Raw genomic sequence first — 21,660 nt, 5'->3', positions numbered from 1 at the left:
ACAGGGTGAGCCATTGTGTCAATCCTTATTGCTAATGCTGAGGCGTCCAAGAGATTCACCGACACTGTGCAACCTGACCCTGCCCAGCCGTTTGCAAAGGAGGTCCAAATGTGGGGGTGCCATCTATGCTGAAGCCCCACAACAAAAGTACTTGTACGAAAGATTACTCTTCTCCCAACCCTGGAAAACTGAATTTGTTCTGCTCTAACATGACCATTTAGAAAGGACAGATTTTGAGGCCAACCTTCCTCCTCTCTTTGCCCCCCCCCCTTCCATTCTCTGCCTCTTGCCTGTCTTAATTATCTTTTGTTTCCCAAAAAGGGACCTCTGGAATCTCTGCTGGCAATTCATTTCAAAAAGAACTTTCTCAGGGCGGATTCAGTGCCCTCCTCACCCCAGTGAGTAGAAACTCCTGTCATAAGAACATATGCTTTGTTTGGGGTATTTATATCCCGCTTTTTAGGCAGACCTCACAGAGTGGTTTACAAAGGACCATCCGAACAATAAGTGTTTGTGTGTGTGTGTACAGTGCTTTTTTCTAAAAAAATGTTTGGGGTACACTCATTTTGACTCAAGAAATTCACCATTTTATAGTTCAAATTGGGGAAAATAAATACAGTAAATGGACAAAAGTACAAAGATTCACAAAATGTTTAGGGGTATGCATACCCCTGCGTCCCCCCCATAAAAATGCACGTGTGTGTGTGTGTGTGTAAAATAAAAGGGAACAATAACTTTGTTTTAGAAGAAGCTATAATTTGCTTCCACTCCCTTCAGAACTCTGGCTTCCAATGTTATGAGACACGGTGAAAAAGTAATCCAATTCTATTTTCCCACTCAGTTATGCATCTCAGTCGGTTCCTCTTAATCTTTCATTCATGAGTTCTGAAAACAATTCCTACCACCAGCCCTATTTAAAGGGAAGTCTCTCCTCATGGGCTGCCACAACTAGCAATACAACACTGTGTGGGATGGATTTCTCTTTTTGCCATGCAGCCTTTCCCGCCCCCCCCCCCCCGCCCCCCAAAATTTTCCTTTGGGGAGACTTACTCATGAATGTTTTCTGCTGATGCACAGAGTCTGATCACCATATATAGAGAAGGACTCAGTTTCTCCCCCTCCCTATTGGTTCGCACCTGGGAATGTTGTTCCCTTTGTGTGTATGTAGTTTGACTGTTTGGTTCAAGGCATTTGCAGCTCTGTGCTCTGCAGGTACCTTCCTGTAGTTCAGCTGTTCCTATTTGTAAACTGATCTGGATTTAAATCTGTATACTGGCCTATAAGGGATAGGACTGGTAAGAGAATAGCTTTGAACTAGATGATCATTGAATAAATTTAATAAATTTGTGTTGTTTTTTTAAACACCACAATAATTCTATGATTACATGTAGAACACCATGTTATTTTATTATGCAGAGTGGGGAAATGCTTGACTTGGCTGTGGTTTGGTCATTAATTGGAGGAGAACTGAGAGGTGCAATTTGACTACTCATGTCTAAAACAGAGATTGCTGGGGAGTAGAGCGCAGTTACTGATGTTGTTGTTGTTGTTGTTAATTCAATTGTTATATCACCCTTTATCAAAATGTCCCAGGGTGGTGCATAACATTAACACATTTTACGGAGCACAACAAAACACACACAATAAAAAACATAATAATAGACAGCATAATAATAACAACATAATCCCACAGCTTTAACAAGCCATAGATTATTTAATGACCAAAGGGTAAAGAGGAATGGTTTTGCCTGGTGCCTAAAGACATGTAACCATGGCGCCAGCCGAGCTTCTCTGGGGAGAGTATTCCACAGTCAGGGAGCCACCACAGAAAAGGCCCATTCTTGTGTTTCCACCCTCCGAACCTCTCGGGGAGGAAAGACATAAAAAACAGCCTTAGATGACAAGTGCAGGGGCCAAGTCAGTTCCTATGGGAAAAGGCAGTCCTTCAACACCGAGAAACCACCACCACACCTGGGACTGCAGTCTGTACTCCCCTCACCTCCCTATCTTTCTTCACGCCTCCATCCTCTTGCAGGGACATGTGGTAACTGGAGCTGTTGGTGCTCACACTTGGTCTGGGGGTCTGGAGGAACAGTCTTTGGGAGACCCTCCCCAAATCAAATTCCTGAACATTTCCTTCAATGTCTCATATCTGGGTGAGTGAGGCAGCTTCTCCTTTGCTTCCATATCTAATGGCCTGCCAGGAGCTAACTCATCCAACCCAACGTCCACAACCTCCTCTTTCTTTGTCTCTGACAGGCTATTCGGTGGCTGTAGCTCAGCGTGGAAAGAAGCAGTTCTACATAGCTGGGGCTCCGCGATACCAGCATGTTGGAGCTGTCGCGGTCTTTGAAAGCCGGAGTAAGCGCTTGGTGGTATTCCCTGAAGGGGATCAGGTAAGAGGCAGAAACCGGGGTGCAGATCAGTCTCCCATTCACTTCATGTTGGGTGTGAAGGTTGTAAGCTGCCCTGGAAGTTTAGTGTTAAAGCAAGGCAGGCTACCTTAACTAATCTAGAACCAGCAGAGAGATAGGAGTGCAGGAGTCAGTCTCTTGGCCCATGTAGTTTGGTGCTGTCTACACTGACTCGGCAGCAGTCAGCTTCAGGCAGCGGATGTTCCCATCCCTGCCTAGAGATGCTGAGGATGGAAACCTGGGACCTTCTGCATGCCAAGCAGGTGTCCTACAGCCTTTCCCCTCTTTCTCTTAGAAAGTTTACTTCAAACACATGGAAGAGACAGAGGGAGTTGATAATCGAACAGCTTGTCAAAAATCACTGAGCAGCTGCTAAACAATAAGCAGACATCATACTGATAGTGACTAGGAGTAAATCCTGCAACTACAGTGGTACCTCGGGTGACATACACTTCACGTTATAGACGCTTCTGGTTACAGACTCTGCTAACCCAGAAATAGTACCTCGGGTTAAGAACTTTGCTTCAGGATGAGAACAGAAATCATGTTCCGGTGGCGCGGCAGCAGCAGGAGGCCCCATTAACTAAAGTGGTGCTTCAGGTTAAGAACAGTTTCAGGTTAAGAACGGGCCCCCGGAACGAATTAAGTTCTTAACCCGAGGTACCACTGTATTAAAATCTGAAAAGACTCTATTCCTGTGTTTCTCCTTTTTCTTGTGCCCCTTCTGACTGACCTTTATTTGGTCACAGATTCCAGTTGACTAACTGATTAATTCTGCCATGGGATACTCCTGTCAGTCCCAAACTGCTTCACATCAATATTCCAAGAGGGTTTTGGGCCTACATCTTCTCTCTCTCTCTCTCTCTCTCGGCCAAACTAGACATGAAACTAAAGATATGAGTGCCATTAGCCTGCCCTGTTCTTAAAATCTAAATAATTGGTGGTAAAGCTGTGATCCATGGACCTCATTAAACCACCTAGACCTTTTGACATGGGCGTAGCCAGGTTTTTTGTTGGGGAGGGCCTTTTGCTTGGGAAGGCATAACCTCAGTTAGCTATGTATTTTTTATGGGGGGGCAGCTGCCCCACCCTGTCCCCCCCTTGGCTACACCCATGCCTCTCAATTTGGCCCATGAGTCTGTTTTGGCAAAGATTAAGCCCACTAGTCTAATTTGTCATCTTCACTTCTGCCAGTCACCTCCATATTGTATTTCTATTTCTTTCCAGTTGGGTTCTTACTATGGGGCTGAAGTCTGCTCCGTTGACCTAGATGAAGACAACAATACCGACCTTGTTCTGATCGGGGCTCCCCATTATTACAGTAAGAACCAAGGTGGGCTTGTTGATGTCCGCTCTATGAATGACCAGGTGAGGAAACACACCAGTGGTAGGCTTGGGAAGGGTGGGTGGGTGGGAAGAAGGGGCAAGGAGGAGGATGGACCAGACCTGCTCACATCTGGAATAATAATAATAATAATAATAATAATAATAATAATAATTTATTTATACCCCACCCATCTGGCTGGGTTTCCCCAGCCACTCTGGACGGCTTCCAACAGAACACTAAAATACAATAACCTATTAAACATTAAAAGCTTCCCTAAACAAGGGCTGCCTTCAGATGTCTTCTAAAAGTTTGGTAGTTATTTTTCTCTTTGACATCTGGTGGGAGGGTATTCCACAGGGCGGGTGCCACTACTGAGTAGGCCCTCTGCCTGGTTCCCTGTAACTTGGCTTCTCGTAGCGAGGGAACTGCCAGAAGGTCCTCGGCACTGGACCTCAGCGTCCGGGCAGAACGATAGGGGTGGAGATGCTCCTTCAGGTATACTGGACCGAGGCCATTTAGGGCTTTTAAGGTCAGGACCAACACTTTGAATTGTGCTCGGAAACGTACTGGGAGCCAGTGTAGTTCTTTCAAGACTGGTGTTAAATGGTCTCGGCGGCCACTCCCAGTCACCAGTCTAGCTGCCGCATTCTGGATTAGTTGTAGTTTCTGGGTCACCTTCAAAGGTAGCCCCACGTAGAGCGCATTGCAGTAGTCCAAGCGAGAGATAACTACAGCATGCACCACTCTGGCGAGACAGTCTGCAGGCAGGTAGGGTCTCAGCCTGCGTACCAGGTGGAGCTGATAAACAGCTGCCCTGAACTTCTGGAAAAACTGAACTTCTGCTCCATCCAGCTTTCATGGGAAATGTTGGGATGCAGCTCAGCTTGATGAGTGGTTAATGCAGATAGAGAGGGGAATTTTTAAAGATTCCCAAACTTTCTCACTGTCCTTGGATCTCTGTGCTGAACTTTCCTTTGATGTTAGACTGATAAAGCTGATCAAATTTCCTTCTTTGCACTCTTGCTTCTGAAGCTGATGGGGAAAGGGCATCTGTGGATGTATCTCTGCTGAATGCGAGGGGGGTGTAATAGAATAGGGTTGAATAGTAGAGTTGGAAGGGACCATGAGGGTCATTTGTCCAACCCACCGCAATATTTTGTGCAACGTGGGGCTCGAACTCATGACCCTTGAGATTAAGAGTCTCATGCTCTACCAACTGAGCTATCCCAGGAGCCAAGCATGGCTCTGCTGCACCTCCAGATTTAGTTAGAACTAAGAGCTCTTTTCTACCCAAGTATGTCTTGCCTATAAAAAATCCCCACCCAGGCCCTTTTTATTTTCCATACCAAGTGTCTCTGTGTGCGACTGCAACCAAGGTGAGCTTGCTCTCCTAGCAAGGACTCGGTATGCAGTCAGTTTCCAAGCTGTGTGCTAACTCAGAGTAAATCAACACATTTTATTTTCAAGAAGCATTTGAAGGCCGCTCTCTTTACTTCCTCCTGTGATTGGTGTTATGTACTGACGTTCTCACCCTGGGCCAGCAGGGGGATACTGTAGATAGTTTTCACTCAGGTCCACATATGCAAATAAGGAATTGAAAGTGACGTTCAGTGATTGGATAGTTACAGAAAGTTGTTACTGTTGCTTGTAGTTGAGCTCTGTATAAGCAGGCTGGCTGAACCCTTCAGCCCAGTTCAGTTCTGGCCTGTGAATAAACAAGAGCTGTTTGAAGAATCTCTGTGTCGTCTGATATGTTCACCCACAACTTAACAATTGGCTTCCGTTATGCCCTTTCCCTGGGCACAGTCTCTTATTGGGGCCAAGCTAAATGTGATATTGTGTGAAAGCAATTAACGCATACATTAAAAATGAATAAATAGCCACCTGGGAGTGAGGGAGAGCAGCAATAGAACCACAGCCACACTCTGCCACGATGATCCCTATCTGAAGCTGCCCAGTTGCTGCCCGTGGACACTTCTCTCTCAGGATTAGTAGCAGCTCTGAGAGGTGATTTTTCATTGGAGTCACAGCAGGGAAATGAAAGGATTAACCCTTCCCGGCACACTGCAGAGCTGTTTCAAAGTGTTGAAGTCGTCATGGGTTGTATCCAGCTAAGTTCTACCCAGTGTAGAAATGGATGGATCCAAGTAAGGATTAGCATTGCACAACCTCTGCCCGCCCCCTCCGAATTTTAATTGTTTCCTTACAAGTCAACCATGGTACAAAACTGGACCTTAAATTGTAACACCAAGGCAGAGATTGCCATCTTGAGCTCATAGATGAAATAAGATTTAACTGGGGGACTCATGTTCACTAGGACAGTAAACATCATTGTCAGGCCCCAGGAGGTTGATTGAGGTCCGTTTAATTCAGGATATGTGTTTTGGTTGTATTGCCTCATTGCTTTTAGAGAATGGTCTTAGTTCATCTTCCCACTTTGTCTATTTTTAAAAAAAAATAATGTCATACTTATGCTGCTTTAAATGCTGTTCCTTCTTCCGGTTATTGATTGTTAAATATTGGAGTCGTTTTAATGCCAAATATATTTGCTGCCTTGAAATTTGGTTAAGGGAAGTTGGAGAGGGTATAACTGTGTTAATAAGTCACACACTTCCTGGCAGGGTCACCTTGTTACCCTCCAAACGCTTCGTGGGGAGCCTGGCAGCAGCTTTGGCCGTTTTGGGGCAGCACTCTGCGCTTTAGGGGACATAAGCGGGGATGGCTTTGCAGATGTGGCGATCGGAGCCCCCATGGAGGATGAAGATCGTGGGGCCATTTACATCTTCCTGGGAGAAGCAGGCAGGCTGAAAAAACACCACAGCCAGGTGAGCCTGAGAGTCAAAAGTGCATATATTGTCTGTTTGTGTGTGGCAAGGTGGTCCAATGGTTAAAGAGCTGGGCCAGGGATGGGGAATGTGTGACCCTCCTGATACGGGACTACAACTCCCATCGTCTCTGACCAATGGCCATGCTGGCTGGGTGGCGGGGGGAGCACAGGTTTCCTATTCCTGATGCAGGCAGTACAGATTCAGTCCCTCCACATCTCTCCATTGAATTCTTATGAGCCGATTTCTGAATCAGTCTCCACTGATCATTGGTGAAATGGGAACAGTAAAGCAACAGAGTTGTTGGAAAGCAATTGCAGCCAGGTCTGGATAGAAGCCCAGTTCAATACATAATCTCCATAACCGCTCCCTTTTTGATGACAGATGTGATCCCCGCCTCCCCAGTATTGGGCCCAGAACATCTTTGCACAGATTAATGCAGAATCTGTACTACTATAATTAAAAAACAACAACAATAATAGATGTGACAACTTGCATCCAGTAACTAAACAGCACATTTTATAAATTCTGGCTGTTGTGAGACACACACACACACAAAGAAAGTGTGTGTCCTTTTTCAAAACTATTATAGTTTGCCCTATTCAGATTTAATTAATCGTTTAAAAGACTTAAAATGGAATTGATTAATTAGCTATTATTTTCTTAATTGTGTCTAAAACAAAGGCATTGGAGAAATGGGCAGGCGGAATAGCTGAACTGAGGGTGTGTCTACCTCATCTGCTGAGGATCCCTAACCTTCCTTGTTCCCCTATTTTCTCTTTCCCCCTCAACATATTTAGCGGATTGCTGCCAAGTCTCTCTCCCTGGTGCTCTATTATTTCGGACAGTCCATCCAAGGAAGAATGGATCTGAGCGAGGATGGACTGACTGACCTGGCTGTTGGGGCGCTAGGAAGTGCAGTGCTGCTTCGGTAAGAATGGGCGAGGGCGGTAATGGGTGTGGATTGTGGGTGGGCCACAAAGGGCGGGACATAATTGCAATGTGTGTTCCCCAACTGCCTTCAAATTCTGCATCCTGAACTTGATTTTAAAAACCTGCACAAACCTGTTGCGTGTACTCTGGCCAACTAGCCGTCAGTTTGGTGCACCCTAATTGCCTGCCTTTTTCTGAGCATGCCTTGGCCTGCTGTGGCAATTGCTACACCTTCCTGCCAGCTGTGATTCTGCCCCCATGTGGTGGGGAAGAAGAAGGCTCTTAATATATCAGGCTGCTGGGAGTGTGGATACGCTAGCTCAGGGGTCAGCAAACTAAGGTCTGGGGGTCGGATGTGGCCCACCAGGCTCATAAATCCGGCCCACGGACCCTGCCACCCACTCGGTCAGTCCTCTCGTGCTGTGGACGCCTTGCCGCGCAGGGACTGACTTCTGCGACGCTGGCACGGCTTCTGGGTGGGAAGTTCCTGCAGCCAATCCGAAACCTCTTCGCCTGCGGCTGAGGTAAACCCAGCGCGGCCATGGACAGAGAAGCATTGTGAAGGGTGCGTCGTGGGGTTTCAGCCAGAGCTTGGCGCACCTGCTGGCCCTGCGCCTGGCACCCGGCTCGGTGCTGCTGCTGGTGGTACGCTCGGTGGCCACGCTGGAGCACCTGGAGGGCGAGCTGCGCACCGCCTGCCCGGTGCTCCGAGTGCGCGGCCTGCCCGCCGACCTGGCCTCAGACAATGGACCGCAGCGCGTGGTGCAGACCTTCTGGGAGCTCTGCGGGGATGGGCTGATGGAGCAGCTGCAGCTCATCAACAACGCCGGTGAACGGGCAGAGCAGAGACGTGCTCCTGAGCACGTGCAGAGTGTGTTCCTCCTCCAAGTCCGGAGGCAGCTGCGGGACCGGCTTGCAGGGTATTTATATTTTTCAAAATATAGCCCGGCCGCCCACAAGGTCTGAGGGACAGTGGACCGGCCCCCTGATGAAAAAGCTTGCTGACCCCTGTGTTAGCTGAAAGACCAAGCGTGCTGAATATGAAGCACAGAGACCTATGTGGAGTCTGAGTGGGGCACTTCCCGCTCCAGGAAGTTAATGTGGGGCTGGGTTCCAGAATGGGCCTGATCCAGGACTGCTGGCAATTTGGACAGCTGCTGGTTTGAACAGGCCTCCCCTTTTATCCCCTGCCTCCCAGATCTCGGCCTGTTTTCACAATCAACTCTTCGCTGACTTTCTCGCATCGCTGGATCCCCTTGGATGACCCTAAGTGTGGAAGCGGGAATGTTTCAGGAATTGCCCCCCGTGGGAAAGCCAGTCTTTGCTTCACCCTAAAACTCATCAGCACAAAATGGACCCACGGTAAAGGCACCATCTCAGTTCTCCTTTTGCTTAGTTATTTTTCTCATTCTTTTATGAGTCCTCTCAGTGTTATTTATTTTTTGTGGACTTGTTTGTTCCTTTCCCCTCACTTATTCTCTCTGCAGCTGCTCATTATCTTATCATTTTTCTTTAGATCCCATTCTCACAGCCTGACTCTTGTTGCTTATTTTCTCACTTGTTTTTCTTATCTCTTCCCTCTTGCATTAAAAATTATGTTTAAGATCAACAATTCTTTCTGTCTTTCATTTTCTCAGTGATTCTCCTTAAATTCATAGTGACTCCAGAGACCCGCTTAGCGCAGGAATGGGGAGCTCCTGGCCCTCCAGATGTTGCTGAACTACAACTCCCATCAGCCCTAGCAAGCATGGCTATGGGTCAGGAATGATGAGAGCTGGAGTTCAGTACATCTTGGACAGCCAAAATGTTTAGTTCGTTCTGCTCCTGTGATCCAATTTGTTTGTATGTTTTGGAAAGAAAATAGGTGCCCTGCAAGCTGCGATCTCATTTACTCTCCGGTCTGATGCTAAGCAGTCTCCATCACGCCTGACGCTAGAAAATGAGGCTTCCACGTTCTCAGACACCATCCTGGTTGGAACTGAGCCAGTCTGCGTTGGAAAGATTCTCCATGCTCCAGTAGGTTGAAATATGGCACCCTGGGTAATTGTAGTTGTGTGTGTGTGTGGCAGTGCTAGGAATATCTAATGCAGAATTATCTCAGCACCTCACCAGACTTCGGCTCCCAGAATCCTTTGGTAGAAGCCATGACAGCTACATTGGTCTAAAAGTGATACAGTGGTACCTCAGGTTAAGTACTTAATTCGTTCTGGAGGTCCGTTCTTAACCTGAAACTGTTCTTAACCTGAAGCACCACTTTAGCTAATGGGGCGATTTCTGTTCTCATCCTGAGATAAAGTTAACCAGAGGTACTATTTATGGGTTAGCGGAGTCTGTAACCTGAAGCGTATGTAACCTGAAGCGCATGTAACCCGAGGTACCACTGTACAGTAAATGACCTACCTGTTGGAGAAACACTGATTTTTGGAAGCTCCACAGTATTTTAAAACATTACTGTGGGAATGATAACTTCATTTTCAGGGAGAAATGTATTGGCTGGGTGGAAACTTGTGATTTCCTTTTTTTTTTTTTACTGTCTTCCAGCTCTGCCTGGATGATTCCTTCTCTCCACTTGTGCTGCGGGCAGATGTAACGGCCGAGGGGGAACCAGATGCCTCTGCAAGGAACCTACGCCCTGTCCTGGACCCTGGAACTAATTTGTCCACTGAGATCAAGGTCTTATTTCCTGGCCATTTCCCTTCAAGCCCATCTCCTAGGACCTAGGCCAAGGCTCCTCCATCAAAGGAACGGCTCATCCCAGAGTACTTAGTATAGAGGGATTTGTTGACTGGGCAACCCTAAATTGTACTAAATAAAGGAACCTTGCTTAATCTAAGGAGATCTAGGCCTGGTCAGTGCCTGGGTGGTGGAACCTTGTGCATGCCACAGGGAAAGTATTATAAATGTACAGTGGTGCCTCGCAAGACGAAATTAATCCGTTCCGCGAGTCTCTTCGTCTTGCGGTTTTTTCGTCTTGCGAAGCACGGCTATTAGCGGCTTAGCGGCTATTAACGGCTTAGCGGCTATTAACGGCTTAGCGGCTTTAAGAAAAAGGAAACAAACTCGCAAGAACTCGCAAGACGTTTCGTCTTGCGAAGCAAGCCCATAGGGAAATTCGTCTTGCGGAACGACTCAAAAAACGCAAAACCCTTTCGTCTAGCGAGTTTCTTGTCTTGCGAGGCATTCGTCTTGCGGGGCACCACTGTAATAATAAATACTGAATGCACAGTGGAAATAGAAATCAGCAACTTTGTTTAATAATGATGACCAAAAGAAATACAGTGGTACCTTGGTTCTCAAACACCTTGGTACTCAAACAACTTGGAACCCAAACACTGCAAACCCGGAAGTAAGTGTTCCGGTTTGCGAACTTTATTCAGGAGCCGAACTTGCTCCATTTTAAGTGCCACACTTCCATTTTGAGTATTATGCTTCCGATTTGAGTGTTACTCTTCTGATTTGAGTTCCACACTTCCGTTTTGAGAGTTACACTGAGTTCTGTCTGTTTTTGCTATTTATTTTGTGTTTTTGTGGCTCTTTTTTTGTTTTTGTGACTGTGTGGAACCCAGTTCAGCTACTGATTGACTGATTAATTGATTGTGTGACTGCAGTACATTGTTTACTGCTTTCATTTTATGGATCAGTGGTCTTGTTAGATAGTAAAATTCTTGTTAAATTGCTGTTTTAGGGGTTGTTTTTAAAAGTCTGGAACGACTTAATCCATTTTGCATTATTTTCTATGGGAAAGCGCGCCTTGGTTTTGGAGCGCTTTGATTTCGGAACGGACTTCCGGAACGGATTAAGTTTGAGAACCCAAGGTACCACTGTAGATGAAAGGATAAGGGGAAAAACATTCTCACAGAGTACTTGTATGCTTCTGTAGACTTTTCTGAAATATTTATTTATTAATTAAAGCGTCTCAACCATGCTTCATTCAAATATATCTCAGCACAAAATGCAATAAAAGCAAAACATGACCCTGGTCTGGCCCAAGCAGTGACCCCAGCCAGGAGGTGTCTGTTGGCCACAGAGGCCTGGGGTCCCAGGGTCACGTACTGGTAATCCCATTTCAATAATTAGTCAGGAAAGTCAGACCAAGGAGAAGCCACATTCCAGCAGGAGCAAAGCTAAACAACCAGAGCTTAGAGTCCAGGGGGCAGGGCCAGGCCAATCAGAGTTATGGTTGCAATGAGGTCAGCCAAGCAAACCAAGAGGGTAGATCCAGATAAGCAAACTCGTACAAGCTAGAAGAGGTTCCAGCAACCCAAGCAGGTAGCACCATGGATAGCTCCTCCCGGTGGGAAACCAGACCAGACCTTGGAACACCCTCGGATGCTCATTTCCTTTTATATTTCCAGGTTCCCTTCAAGCAAGACTGCGGCCTCGATAAAATTTGTGTAGCTGATCTCCGAATCTCCTTTAACTTTTCAGGGTGAGTAGCCTATTTTGTGCCTACGAGGGCCATCCCAATATTTTTTTGCTGCCCTTAGATGCTGTGCCTCCGGACCCCTTCCCGGTTGGTTGGAGCACAGTGCCGATAGCGCAGAGGTTGCAGGTTCAATCCCCGTATGGGGCAGCTGCATCTTCCTGCATCGCAGGGCCAACTCTGCAATGCTATGATTCCAGTGGTGCCCTGGCGCTGACCTTCACCGAGGCAGCAACGCTTCTGAACATCGCAGGAGGGGAGAGTAGTGCTGTTGTGCTCAGGCAGTGCTTGTGGGCTTCCCCCAGGCATCTGGTTGGCCACTGAGAAAAGGATGCTGGATGTGGAGGGTGACTGGCCTGATCCAACAGGATCCTTCCTATGCTCTTACTCGGAAACAGGAGCCAAGATGTGCAACCCTGCCATTCTCTTGGAGGTTGCATGGGATGTTGGGTTGTGGCTCTCGGCGAGTATGGAGCAGTGTACGAGCCAAGAAATAATAAAATAATGATGATGATAATAATAATAATAATAATAATAATAATAATAATATTTTATTATTTATACTCCGCCCATCTGGCTGGATTTCCCCAGCCACTCTGGGCGGCTTCCAACAGAATATTAAAATACAATACACCAGAACATGTGGGAGTGAACCTCTTTAATCATGTGCTTGCCACTTACTTTAATGTGCAACCTGAGTGTTTCTCCCAGAATTGCCCATACACCAGGGATCCCGAGAGCCCCTCTTGGCTCACACAGATTATTGGCTTTCTTCAGGCACCTTGAGCTGAGGAGTGGGAGTCAGGTGATCTGCTTCACCAGCTAGAACATTGATCATTAGGTCAAATTCTTTACCATCGTTTTCTTACAACTCTAGTGGTGTGACTGTGCCCATTTTACAGAGTGAGAAACAGAGGTGAAGAGACAGAGAGACTTGGGAACATAGGAAGCTACCTTATATTGAGTCAGGCCATTGGTCCATCCAGATAAGAATTGTCTACACTGACAAGGCAGTGTTTCTCCAGGGTTTTGGACAGGGTTTTGTTTCAGCTCTACCTGGGGATTGAACTTAGGAACTTCTGCATGCAAGGCAGATGCTTTAACCACTGAGCCATGTTGCCCAAAGGGAACTTCCAGCTTGCCCAGCGTCTAACCAGTGAGTTCCTGGAGACTGAGCAAATGTTTCTCTTAATAAATTTCAGGTCAAATGGTCTTAAACTGAGTCCAAATTTCATACTGAACTTAACACTGAAACTTGAAAATGTGGGAGAGGCAGCGTACAACCCACACCTTTCATTTTACTACTCTTCTGTTTTGTCCTTCCGAGGGCATTCCGTTCTTCAGGTGAGTTGGATGAATAATTAGGGGGTGGGGGAGAGTAGAAGACTGGGAAAGGTTGGAGGCAGAGGATGCCAGGGATTCTGGAAGACAACTGAAGACTTGTGGGCAAGGAGATGAGTGTCTGATAATAAGAAGAAGATATAGGCTCAGCTACCAATCTGTTGTTTTTAAATCTCTCCTCCAATTTTTATATATATATATATATATAGAGAGAGAGAGAGAGAGAGAGAGAGAGAGAGAGAGAAACCAAAAATAGTTTCTGGAGACTTAAGCCCTGAGCATATTATCTGGAGATAAAGCAGAGGTTTGGTGGCCTGCTGCCATGTATGATCTAGTTGACATTCCTGCATTGCAGGGGGTAGGATGAGATAACCTTTGTGGTCCCTTCCAACTCTACAATTCTATGAAAGTTACAGAGACTTGTATCTTTTCCAAGGGAGGGGAAAGGAGCTTGTGAGGGGCAATTCTGAAGGGTGGGAGGGGAGTTGACCCAAGGGGGAAAGGCTAAGCGGTCCCCTTGGTCCCTGGTTCAAGACTGCAGCCTCCCTTGGCTGCTGTTCATTTAAACAACCAAGACCCCTTTAAAAAATGTGCATGTGACCCCATGCAGTTTTGCCCAAGGTGGAGGTGGTGGGGAGCCTCACCTCTCTTAAGCCTTCTTGCCTGTTCATTCTGTTTTCTGCTACTTTGTGGTAAACAACAGAAATCTCTATTCCTCCTTTGTAATTGGCTTGTGATTTTATTTATGATGATTCATACACCCCCTCCACCCCTCATTCAAGTCCAATTGGCGTCTCTCCCCGGCCTGCCAAATGCATGGACCCCAAGGAAATGCGTCAGTCCGTCACAGCTCCTGCCGCTTCAACCCACCAGTCCTCAAGGGAGGCACCCAGGTAATGAGTGGAAGTGGAAGCCTGAGAAGATCACTGTGCGAGTGAAATGGAATTATTCGGCTATGAGTGAGACATTGAAAGAGAGAGAGAGGGAGAGAGAGAGAAAGTTTTAAGAATGTGAAAAAGGTACAGGAAAGAGAACAGAGTGTTAGATTGTTGTATGTGATGCATTTATAGGCAGGGCAGCTGGTGTTCCCCAGAAGCACAGAATTCAGCATTGCTCTTTCTATTTTGGTTCTTAACCCACCCCCCATTTCTTGTCCATATGCCGGGGTGGGGGGATCATGACACTGGATGGTGTGTGTGGTGACATCCAAGAAGACAGAGAGGGCTGTCGGATTTGAATAGTATGAGTAGTCTTTTGCCTTTCCCTGTGACTGGTAAAAGCCAAATCAGTTATGTAAAATAGGCCAAAGGGAGCTGATCTGTTGCGTCTGTGCATTTCATACAGGTTGCAGATTTTGGGTTTCCGCCAGGGCCAACTCAATAGGGTGGTGAGGTCAGATGTTTGCTGGCACTCCAAGACCAGCAGAGGGCTCAGCTCCCCAACAGCCCCTCCAGTCTCTTCACTTTGCACAGGGAATTCAAGAAGCTCAGGAGCAGCACTGAGAGAATATTTGCACACCATGCGTCTTCCAAGTTAAAGGGAGGCCTGGAAATCGTGGAACTGGTTACCTGGCTTAACATTTAATTTGGGGGTGCTGGGATGGTGGGACGCAGAGAGCACACTTTCCTGTTGATATCAGATGCTTTTGACTCTGGACCATTGGCTTCATTGGGATTTTGAACTGTCTCCCCCTCATTCTAGCCAACTCTCAAGACTTAAATGATCCAACACTGGTTCGATTCTACTGAGAAATTATCAGTTTTAAGATGAGAATAAATATATCTAGAGGTCTGGCATCTTCTAACCTTCTGGACCTCTGTGATCTATCAGCTGTGCCACCATATTGAAAATGGGCCTTCGGTCTTGCTTTTATTAAAAAGTTTAAGAAAGAATGATGAGGGTGGGTGACAGAGCAGAAATGGAAATCTGTGTGTATACAGGCTCAGCTGTTTCTGCCTTTTGTTCTCTCAAGGCCGTACTCCAGATTTCCCTCCAGTCCTCAAAAGGCGACTCCTGGAATGACACTTTTGCTTACTTCGACATCCGAGCACACAGGTAGGGGAAGGCACAGCATGTCTCTGTCTGCCTCTGCGACTTCTCCTTGCCCATCACTAACTCTCCTTTTGCTTGTGGCCTTCCAGTGAGAACGAGAACGACACACTGAGCGACAACGAGGCCACAGGCCGGCTGCCTGTGCTGCACCGAGTCAACGTCATCGTGAAGGGGTAATTGAACACACCCACACACCCTTGTCCCCCACGGAGAGCCATGAGGGAGGGTCAGAAGGAGGCTGTACATTTTGGACCTTACACAACAAACGGCCTCACATATCAGGAAGGAACCATAGCATCTCCAGTTGAACAGCAGTGGGGAACTTTAGGCCTGGGAGCCAAATGCTTCTCTGTCTGGCCCTTGGAGGCACACTAACCTCCTTTGCACCCTGTGTGGTTTTGATTGGCTGAAATCTTGAACCCTGATAATGCCTCTTGTTTGTCTGGACGAAGGATAGAGGCGGGGGTGTGAGTGTCTGTAGAAACTAGCCAATATGCTATAGATAAAATATACCGCTGTTGCCCTGCCTACTTTTGTCTAAGGCCCCTCCCACTATTGACATGGGGCCTTTGGGAGGTTCCTCAGAAGCGAATGTGGCCCCCAGGATGAGTAAACCCCCCACCCCAAGTTAAAGGGGTGCCATACACAGGCATCACAAAACCTCTTGATTCCTCTTGGGAGCAACAAAATTGATCATGTGTTCTAGCTCTTGGGGGGGGGGGGGAATTGCCAGGGGTGGGAAATGCCCACCCCTTGGAGCCACAGAGAGAGTAAACAATTAAGAGTTTCCTACAGCCTGAAGACCCGGAAGTGTCTCTGGACAGTTCTAGCCCCCGGCCTCTTACGTGAGATGGGCGCACAACCCTAGAGTCGGACACGACTGGCCCGTACGGGCAGGGGTACCTACCTTTACCTTTACAGCCTGAAAAGTCCCACGATTCATCATGATTTTTAGCAAATCCAGAGTGCCTTTGCTCTCTCCCTGGCATCTCCCTGATAATTTTGGCAAAATGTTCTGTTTAATACTGGACGTGATCTCGGTGTCCTACATAAACATTTGTCCTCCCCCAGGCTGGCGTCTACGGCGTACCTCAATTTCTCCACCAAGATGCCGGAGAAGAAGACACTCACGCATGCCTTTGAGGTAATGTGTCTTCTTCTCCCTTCTGTCCACCCTCCTGTCATTTCTCCCTGTGTCCGTACTTTAGAGCAAGAATGGGGAACCTGTGGCCTCGAGATGTTGGTAGATGACACTTCCCACCTTCCATGACAGATGGTTATTCTGACTAGGACTGATGGGAACTGGTGTCCAACTCTAGCCGGAGGACCACTGGTTCCCCAGTCCTGCTTTGCAGGAACAAATCTCTTTGAAGCTCATCTCCCAGCCACCCGGCCCTCTAAGATCTGAGGGAGAGGCCTCAATTTCAGTTCCTTCCATTTACGACCTGACAAAAAATGTTTTGGGGTTTTTTACAACAGTTTTTGACCACCTGATTGATAATTTCTATCATCTTTCCGCTGATCTTCCAATGGCGCCCCCCCCCAATTTCCTCTTCTGTTCTGGCAGGTTAGAAATTTGGACTCAACCGCTACTCCAGTCAACGTGACCTTTGAACTCCCCTTCAACACTGAAGTTGGATTCTCCTGGAATGTAACCCCATCCCACAGGGATATGGTGAGTAAAAGATCTGAGGAACGGTACGCTCCAGAGGGGGTGCCTTATAAATTAGAAGTTGTGTGAGGTGGGATTTCTAGACAATAGGGGGTGGGTGGGAAAGGGGATAATGGAATGAGAGTTGAATAGATTTGGAGGTGAGGGTGCTTTGGAGATACATCTTGTTTGTAGCATATGTAATTATTACTATTACTATTTAAATGTTTATAATCTGCACTTACATAAGCTATATGAGAATGGTCTTCAGCATATAAAATAGAAGAAAATTCAGTCCATATATATATATCCGTAAAACCTAATTAACATCAGTAATACTGGCTGGTTAAAAAGAGAAACCCACTTTATGAAGGCCTGTCTAAATAGTACAGTTTTTGGAAGACGTCTAAAGGAGGGCAGTGACAGTTCCTGACGAAGTGGTGGGGAGTTCCACAGGGCACTAGAGTTCCACACTAAAGGCTCAGCTCCTAAGAAAGGCTGTCTGGACCTCAGGGGCATGAGGAACCACCAGAGAATGAAGTGCCCCCTCAGGTGGTCTCCGTGATCAAGGTGGAGTATGAGGGATCAGGCAGTTCTTAAAGTACTTTGGGCCCAAGTTAAATCAGGGCTTTGTGGATTAACACAAGAAATGTGGAGCTGGCAAATCAGCAACAAGCGCAAACTCTCTCAGCAGTGGAATAACATGTTGCCAATAATTGCCCCTGTGAGGTATTTGGCCTCTGCGTTCTGCACACCTTCTGGACCAGATACAAGGGCAGCCCCACAGAAAGCAAGTTACAGTGATCAAATAAAAACCAGCAGTGAACTCAGACAAAATGCTACAGTCCACATACAAGTGGTATCAGCATCTTGGGTGACCTGCAAGCACTTCTGCAAACAACGGCAGCAACAAAACCTCAAGTGGGGAACGGAAACCCCCAGAGGCAGCCCAGGGAGAGCTGGCCCAGCTCAGCGGATGTGAAATGGTGACCTACCGTTGAGTGAGAGTTGGGGGGCAGAATATCCTGGGAGAGGGCACTGCTGGCTGGCTGGAATACAGGAGTACAACCTTTACCCCTACAGAGTATGCCTGTTTTCTTCCAGATAAACCCGTCCTCATGTCCGATAATGCCCTTGCCCAGAACAAGTCCCAAGACTGAAGACCTCAAAGGACCCATCACAGTAAGAACCTGGTGGAAAATGCAGGGTTGGCCGGTGGTTCATAGAAGGGTGTCTCTCTTGCCCAGGACAGACACACAGCTGCCTCTGAAGTGGAAAGGACATTTAGTAACCCCAAGGTTCTCTGTATTTCTTGTTTTGACAGAGAGGGTGCCTGGGGGCCACTGTCTGCTCCAAGTTTCAGTGCCTGATCGCCAATCTCTCTCGGGGAGAGTGGGTCAAGTTCAAATTTTCATGGAATTTTAGCATAGACGACATCGCTAGGAAGGTGAGTGGTGCTCCCTTCAAACGGTAAGGAATATGGTTGGAGGGGAAGTTTCCATTGGAAGCTTGGAAAAATAGGACTTTTTTTTTTAAAGTTTACTTTTCCTAGATCAACCTCCACACCTGACCATTTATTTATCATTTGTATTTCTTTTAAAACATTTATATACTGTTGTATAGTTGTATATCAGACAGATTGAAAGCGCTGCACAAAATAGTAAAACAATAAATTAAATTGGACACTCTGAGGCAGCACCTCGCTTTTGGAACCTCCCTGCTGTTGATATTTGGCAAATGTCCTCCTTTCATTGCTGTTCTTTTAATTGATTGCAACAAGTTTACCCAGACATATAATTCAGTTGCCTATATAGGTTTAAAAAGTTTAATTGGTTTTGTGTTTTAATGCTAATTATTGTATGTATATTAGGTTGTTTTTTTAAAAAAATATCGCTTTATGGGTTATAGCTGTGTTTCTATGCATTGTTTTATATGTACCCCGCTTAGAGAGTTCTTTGAGCAAGCAGTGTGTACATTTTTAGAAATAAAACAAAACAATAATATACAATCCATCATAATATTAAAGTCCTAATAATACAGTCATCACAATCATGGACAATGCACAGACCAATATTAGCGGCCTGTGTAAAGTGCGAAGTTTTTGGCATATTAAAAAATGCATAAACATTCTTGTGGGGTGGAAAATAATGAAAGAGCCCTCATTTGTATTTAGCTGGCTTTGGGAGTCTCTCTGTAGCAGGTACAGAGAAACATTGGCCTTCCAGATGTTGCTGAACTCTTGGCCAGGTTTGCTAAGGCTGATGGGAGCTGTAGTTCAGCAACATCTGGAGGGCCTGAAGAGTCCTCACTCTTTCCCTACAGAGTTGTGCCAGGGAGAGGGGAGACATTGAGGACCAAATGTAATTGATCTGTTTAATTTGCCTATTGATCCTACAGCTGACGGCCCAGAAACTCCATCTTCGGAGCGAAGCCTCTGCGGTGGTTGATGAGACCAGGTTTTTTCAGCCAGAAGAATTTCAGTTCAGTCAGGTAAACTTGCAGGGCATGGTTATGTCATGGACGCTGGACGCGCTGTGTGTGCCTCACCGTGCAAATAGTGGAGCTGGTTACTGAGCACAGAATTCAGTTGCATTGAATCATAGAAATGTAGACTCAAAAGAACTGGTGTTTGAAGGGATCTCCAGGGTCATATCTAGTCCAATCCCTTGCAATGCAGGAATCAGAGCCAAATAATCCCCAACAGATGGCCACCCAACTTTTGTTTAAAAACCTCTAATGAAGAAAAATGCACCACCTTGTGGGCCTCAAAAACCTGTTTTCAGTGCCCTGGAAAGTATGAAGTAATATTAGGGGTGCCTCTGAGGATGTACAGAGTTCTTACTCAGCACAATCAGCCTTCCCCAATCTAGAACGCCACACAAAAGGTATCACTTTCCCTGATATGCTTTGCTGTCATTTAAACACCTGAACATACTAGCAAATTTCTTTTTTGGGGGGGGGATCAAGTCTGGCCCAGAGGATTTGAGGGGCACTGCTTATCGTTATGGGCAAGAACTCTGAGTGCCTTTCCTCTCCTTTGCAGATTAGCACTGAAGTTGAGCTGATTTCACCATTCAATCCCATCCCCATCATCGTTGGCAGCACCATCGGAGGAATCCTGCTCTTAGCCATCATTGTGGCAGTCCTGTTTAAGGTAGGCATCTCTCACTTTTGCCATCAGACAGACCTCAGAAGAGATATGGGATGCCCTGACAAGACTTAAACCAGTTTTCCTCCCTCTCTCTTCCCCCTTTCCAGATTGGATTCTTCAAACGCAATCGAGTGTCCCTAGCAGATGAAATTGCATCAGAACCAGCTGGGCCCGGTGAACAAACTCCTCAAGCAACCAACTAGCTCACAAGGGAAGGAGGAATCATGTGGATCTGGGAGGCTGTACCTAAGGATTCCCTGGGGGAGAGGAATGGTGTTTGAGAGGAGTTGTCTGGGATCCAGGTAGAATGCTAAACTTAAGAAATGTTTTGGAGGAAAAGCAAAAAGTCTGCCTGGGTACACCCTAGCAATTTTGGCTGCTTCCAGACAGATGGCTCCTAGCACTAATAAATCGTTGCTGTTCTGCTGTAATCTACAAGAGGAGTTGTGAACTGTTTTCTACGTTAATTGAGTTGTTTCAAGTCGCCCAAGTCTCCATTTAAAAACAAAAATTCTGAGTGTTCCTTAAAAACAACACAAATAAAAATGACTTATTTATTTATATAGCACTAAAGTTTAATTTGTTTATAGGAGTGATTGCTCATTGCTACTCACGTGAATTGTCAGAAATTAAAAGGTCGTGTTCCTCATTAGCCATGCTTTGGAATAGACCCGTTGAAGTTAATTAATATGACTAACTTGGGTCCATTGATCTCAGCGGGTTTACTCTGTGTAAACCTTAGTTGGATGTGTTTAATGTTTGTGTTGTATCAGAAGCGTTTGATAAGAGAAAACAATGTTGCTAAAACGCTAGTGAGTGGAAAGTTTAGGGGGGTTTTTGGGGGGGATATCAGCAGTGCTAGACCACTTGTTAATTTAAGCAGTACTTATATTAGGAAAAAAAGATGGAGGCGGCTTTGGGAAAACTCTTATTACAATATGCAGACACCCAGAGGAATGTGTTTGACAGACTGGGTTAGGTGCAAGAGTCTGGAAATATTTTGTTCTCTCTGTACCAAGACATGTTGCTTCTGCCATTTTGAAACAGAGGAAGTTGAGGCACAGTGAGCTCAGCAGAATGTCCCCATAAATTAAAAGGAATATGATTCAGTCTTGTGTTGACATCTTCCTGTAATTTTCATCTTGTGCACCAAACAGCTGCAGTTTTCATAGAATTTCAGAGGAACCTGCTTTTCCTTCCTGCCTACCAAATTTCTAAATAGTTTAATTAATATATAATTTTCTAAGGACTCCTGAACTTAAGAGAGCCAGCAGTGGCTTAAGTGTTGGACTCGGCATCTGTTTGGCCACAAACCTTACTCTGCTTCTAGCTAGCCAACTTTGCAGGGTTATTGTGAGGCTAAAGGGTAGGCAGGCCACGTATGCAACTTTTGGCTTCCTTGGATAGGGTAAAAATAATTTTGAAAATTAATGTATTGTTAGATGGTAGCTGTTCCCTGCTCTCAAACTCCTTCCCAGGGGGAATAAAGGAAAGAAAACCAGCAGGTTTCTCTCTTTTAATGCTTGGAAGTTGTTCTGGAAGT

The 21,660-nt window shown here is 46.1% G+C and overlaps 1 protein-coding gene across 3 annotated transcripts in view; it reads left to right on the top strand.

Annotated features, from left to right (window-relative positions):
- The window catches only part of LOC308461180 (integrin alpha-X-like), a 29,753-nt gene extending 8,527 nt beyond the window's left edge, over nt 1-21,226 (top strand). For all 3 annotated transcript variants that reach the window (XM_080977872.1, XM_080977873.1, XM_080977874.1), the window contains exons 10-30: nt 322-398; nt 2,036-2,156; nt 2,260-2,396; nt 3,642-3,782; nt 6,363-6,566; nt 7,367-7,497; nt 8,698-8,861; nt 9,364-9,515; nt 10,041-10,172; nt 11,855-11,928; nt 13,125-13,266; nt 14,046-14,156; nt 15,236-15,318; nt 15,405-15,488; nt 16,387-16,459; nt 16,883-16,990; nt 18,071-18,148; nt 18,291-18,413; nt 19,364-19,456; nt 20,010-20,120; nt 20,225-21,226. In XM_080977872.1, coding sequence (XP_080833998.1) covers nt 322-398; nt 2,036-2,156; nt 2,260-2,396; nt 3,642-3,782; nt 6,363-6,566; nt 7,367-7,497; nt 8,698-8,861; nt 9,364-9,515; nt 10,041-10,172; nt 11,855-11,928; nt 13,125-13,266; nt 14,046-14,156; nt 15,236-15,318; nt 15,405-15,488; nt 16,387-16,459; nt 16,883-16,990; nt 18,071-18,148; nt 18,291-18,413; nt 19,364-19,456; nt 20,010-20,120; nt 20,225-20,320 — 2,435 coding nt within the window. In that variant the 3' untranslated portion in view covers nt 20,321-21,226. The remainder of the gene's footprint in view (nt 1-321; nt 399-2,035; nt 2,157-2,259; nt 2,397-3,641; nt 3,783-6,362; nt 6,567-7,366; nt 7,498-8,697; nt 8,862-9,363; nt 9,516-10,040; nt 10,173-11,854; nt 11,929-13,124; nt 13,267-14,045; nt 14,157-15,235; nt 15,319-15,404; nt 15,489-16,386; nt 16,460-16,882; nt 16,991-18,070; nt 18,149-18,290; nt 18,414-19,363; nt 19,457-20,009; nt 20,121-20,224) is intronic.
- The last annotated feature ends 434 nt before the right edge of the window (nt 21,227-21,660 follow it).

The sequence above is a fragment of the Podarcis pityusensis genome (genome assembly GCF_964106645.2).
Source record: "Podarcis pityusensis genome assembly, chromosome: 13".
In the NCBI taxonomy this organism is placed as follows: domain Eukaryota; kingdom Metazoa; phylum Chordata; class Lepidosauria; order Squamata; family Lacertidae; genus Podarcis; species Podarcis pityusensis.
Note: the sequence above shows the minus strand (reverse complement) of the source record. Positions and strands in the feature narration are given on the sequence as shown.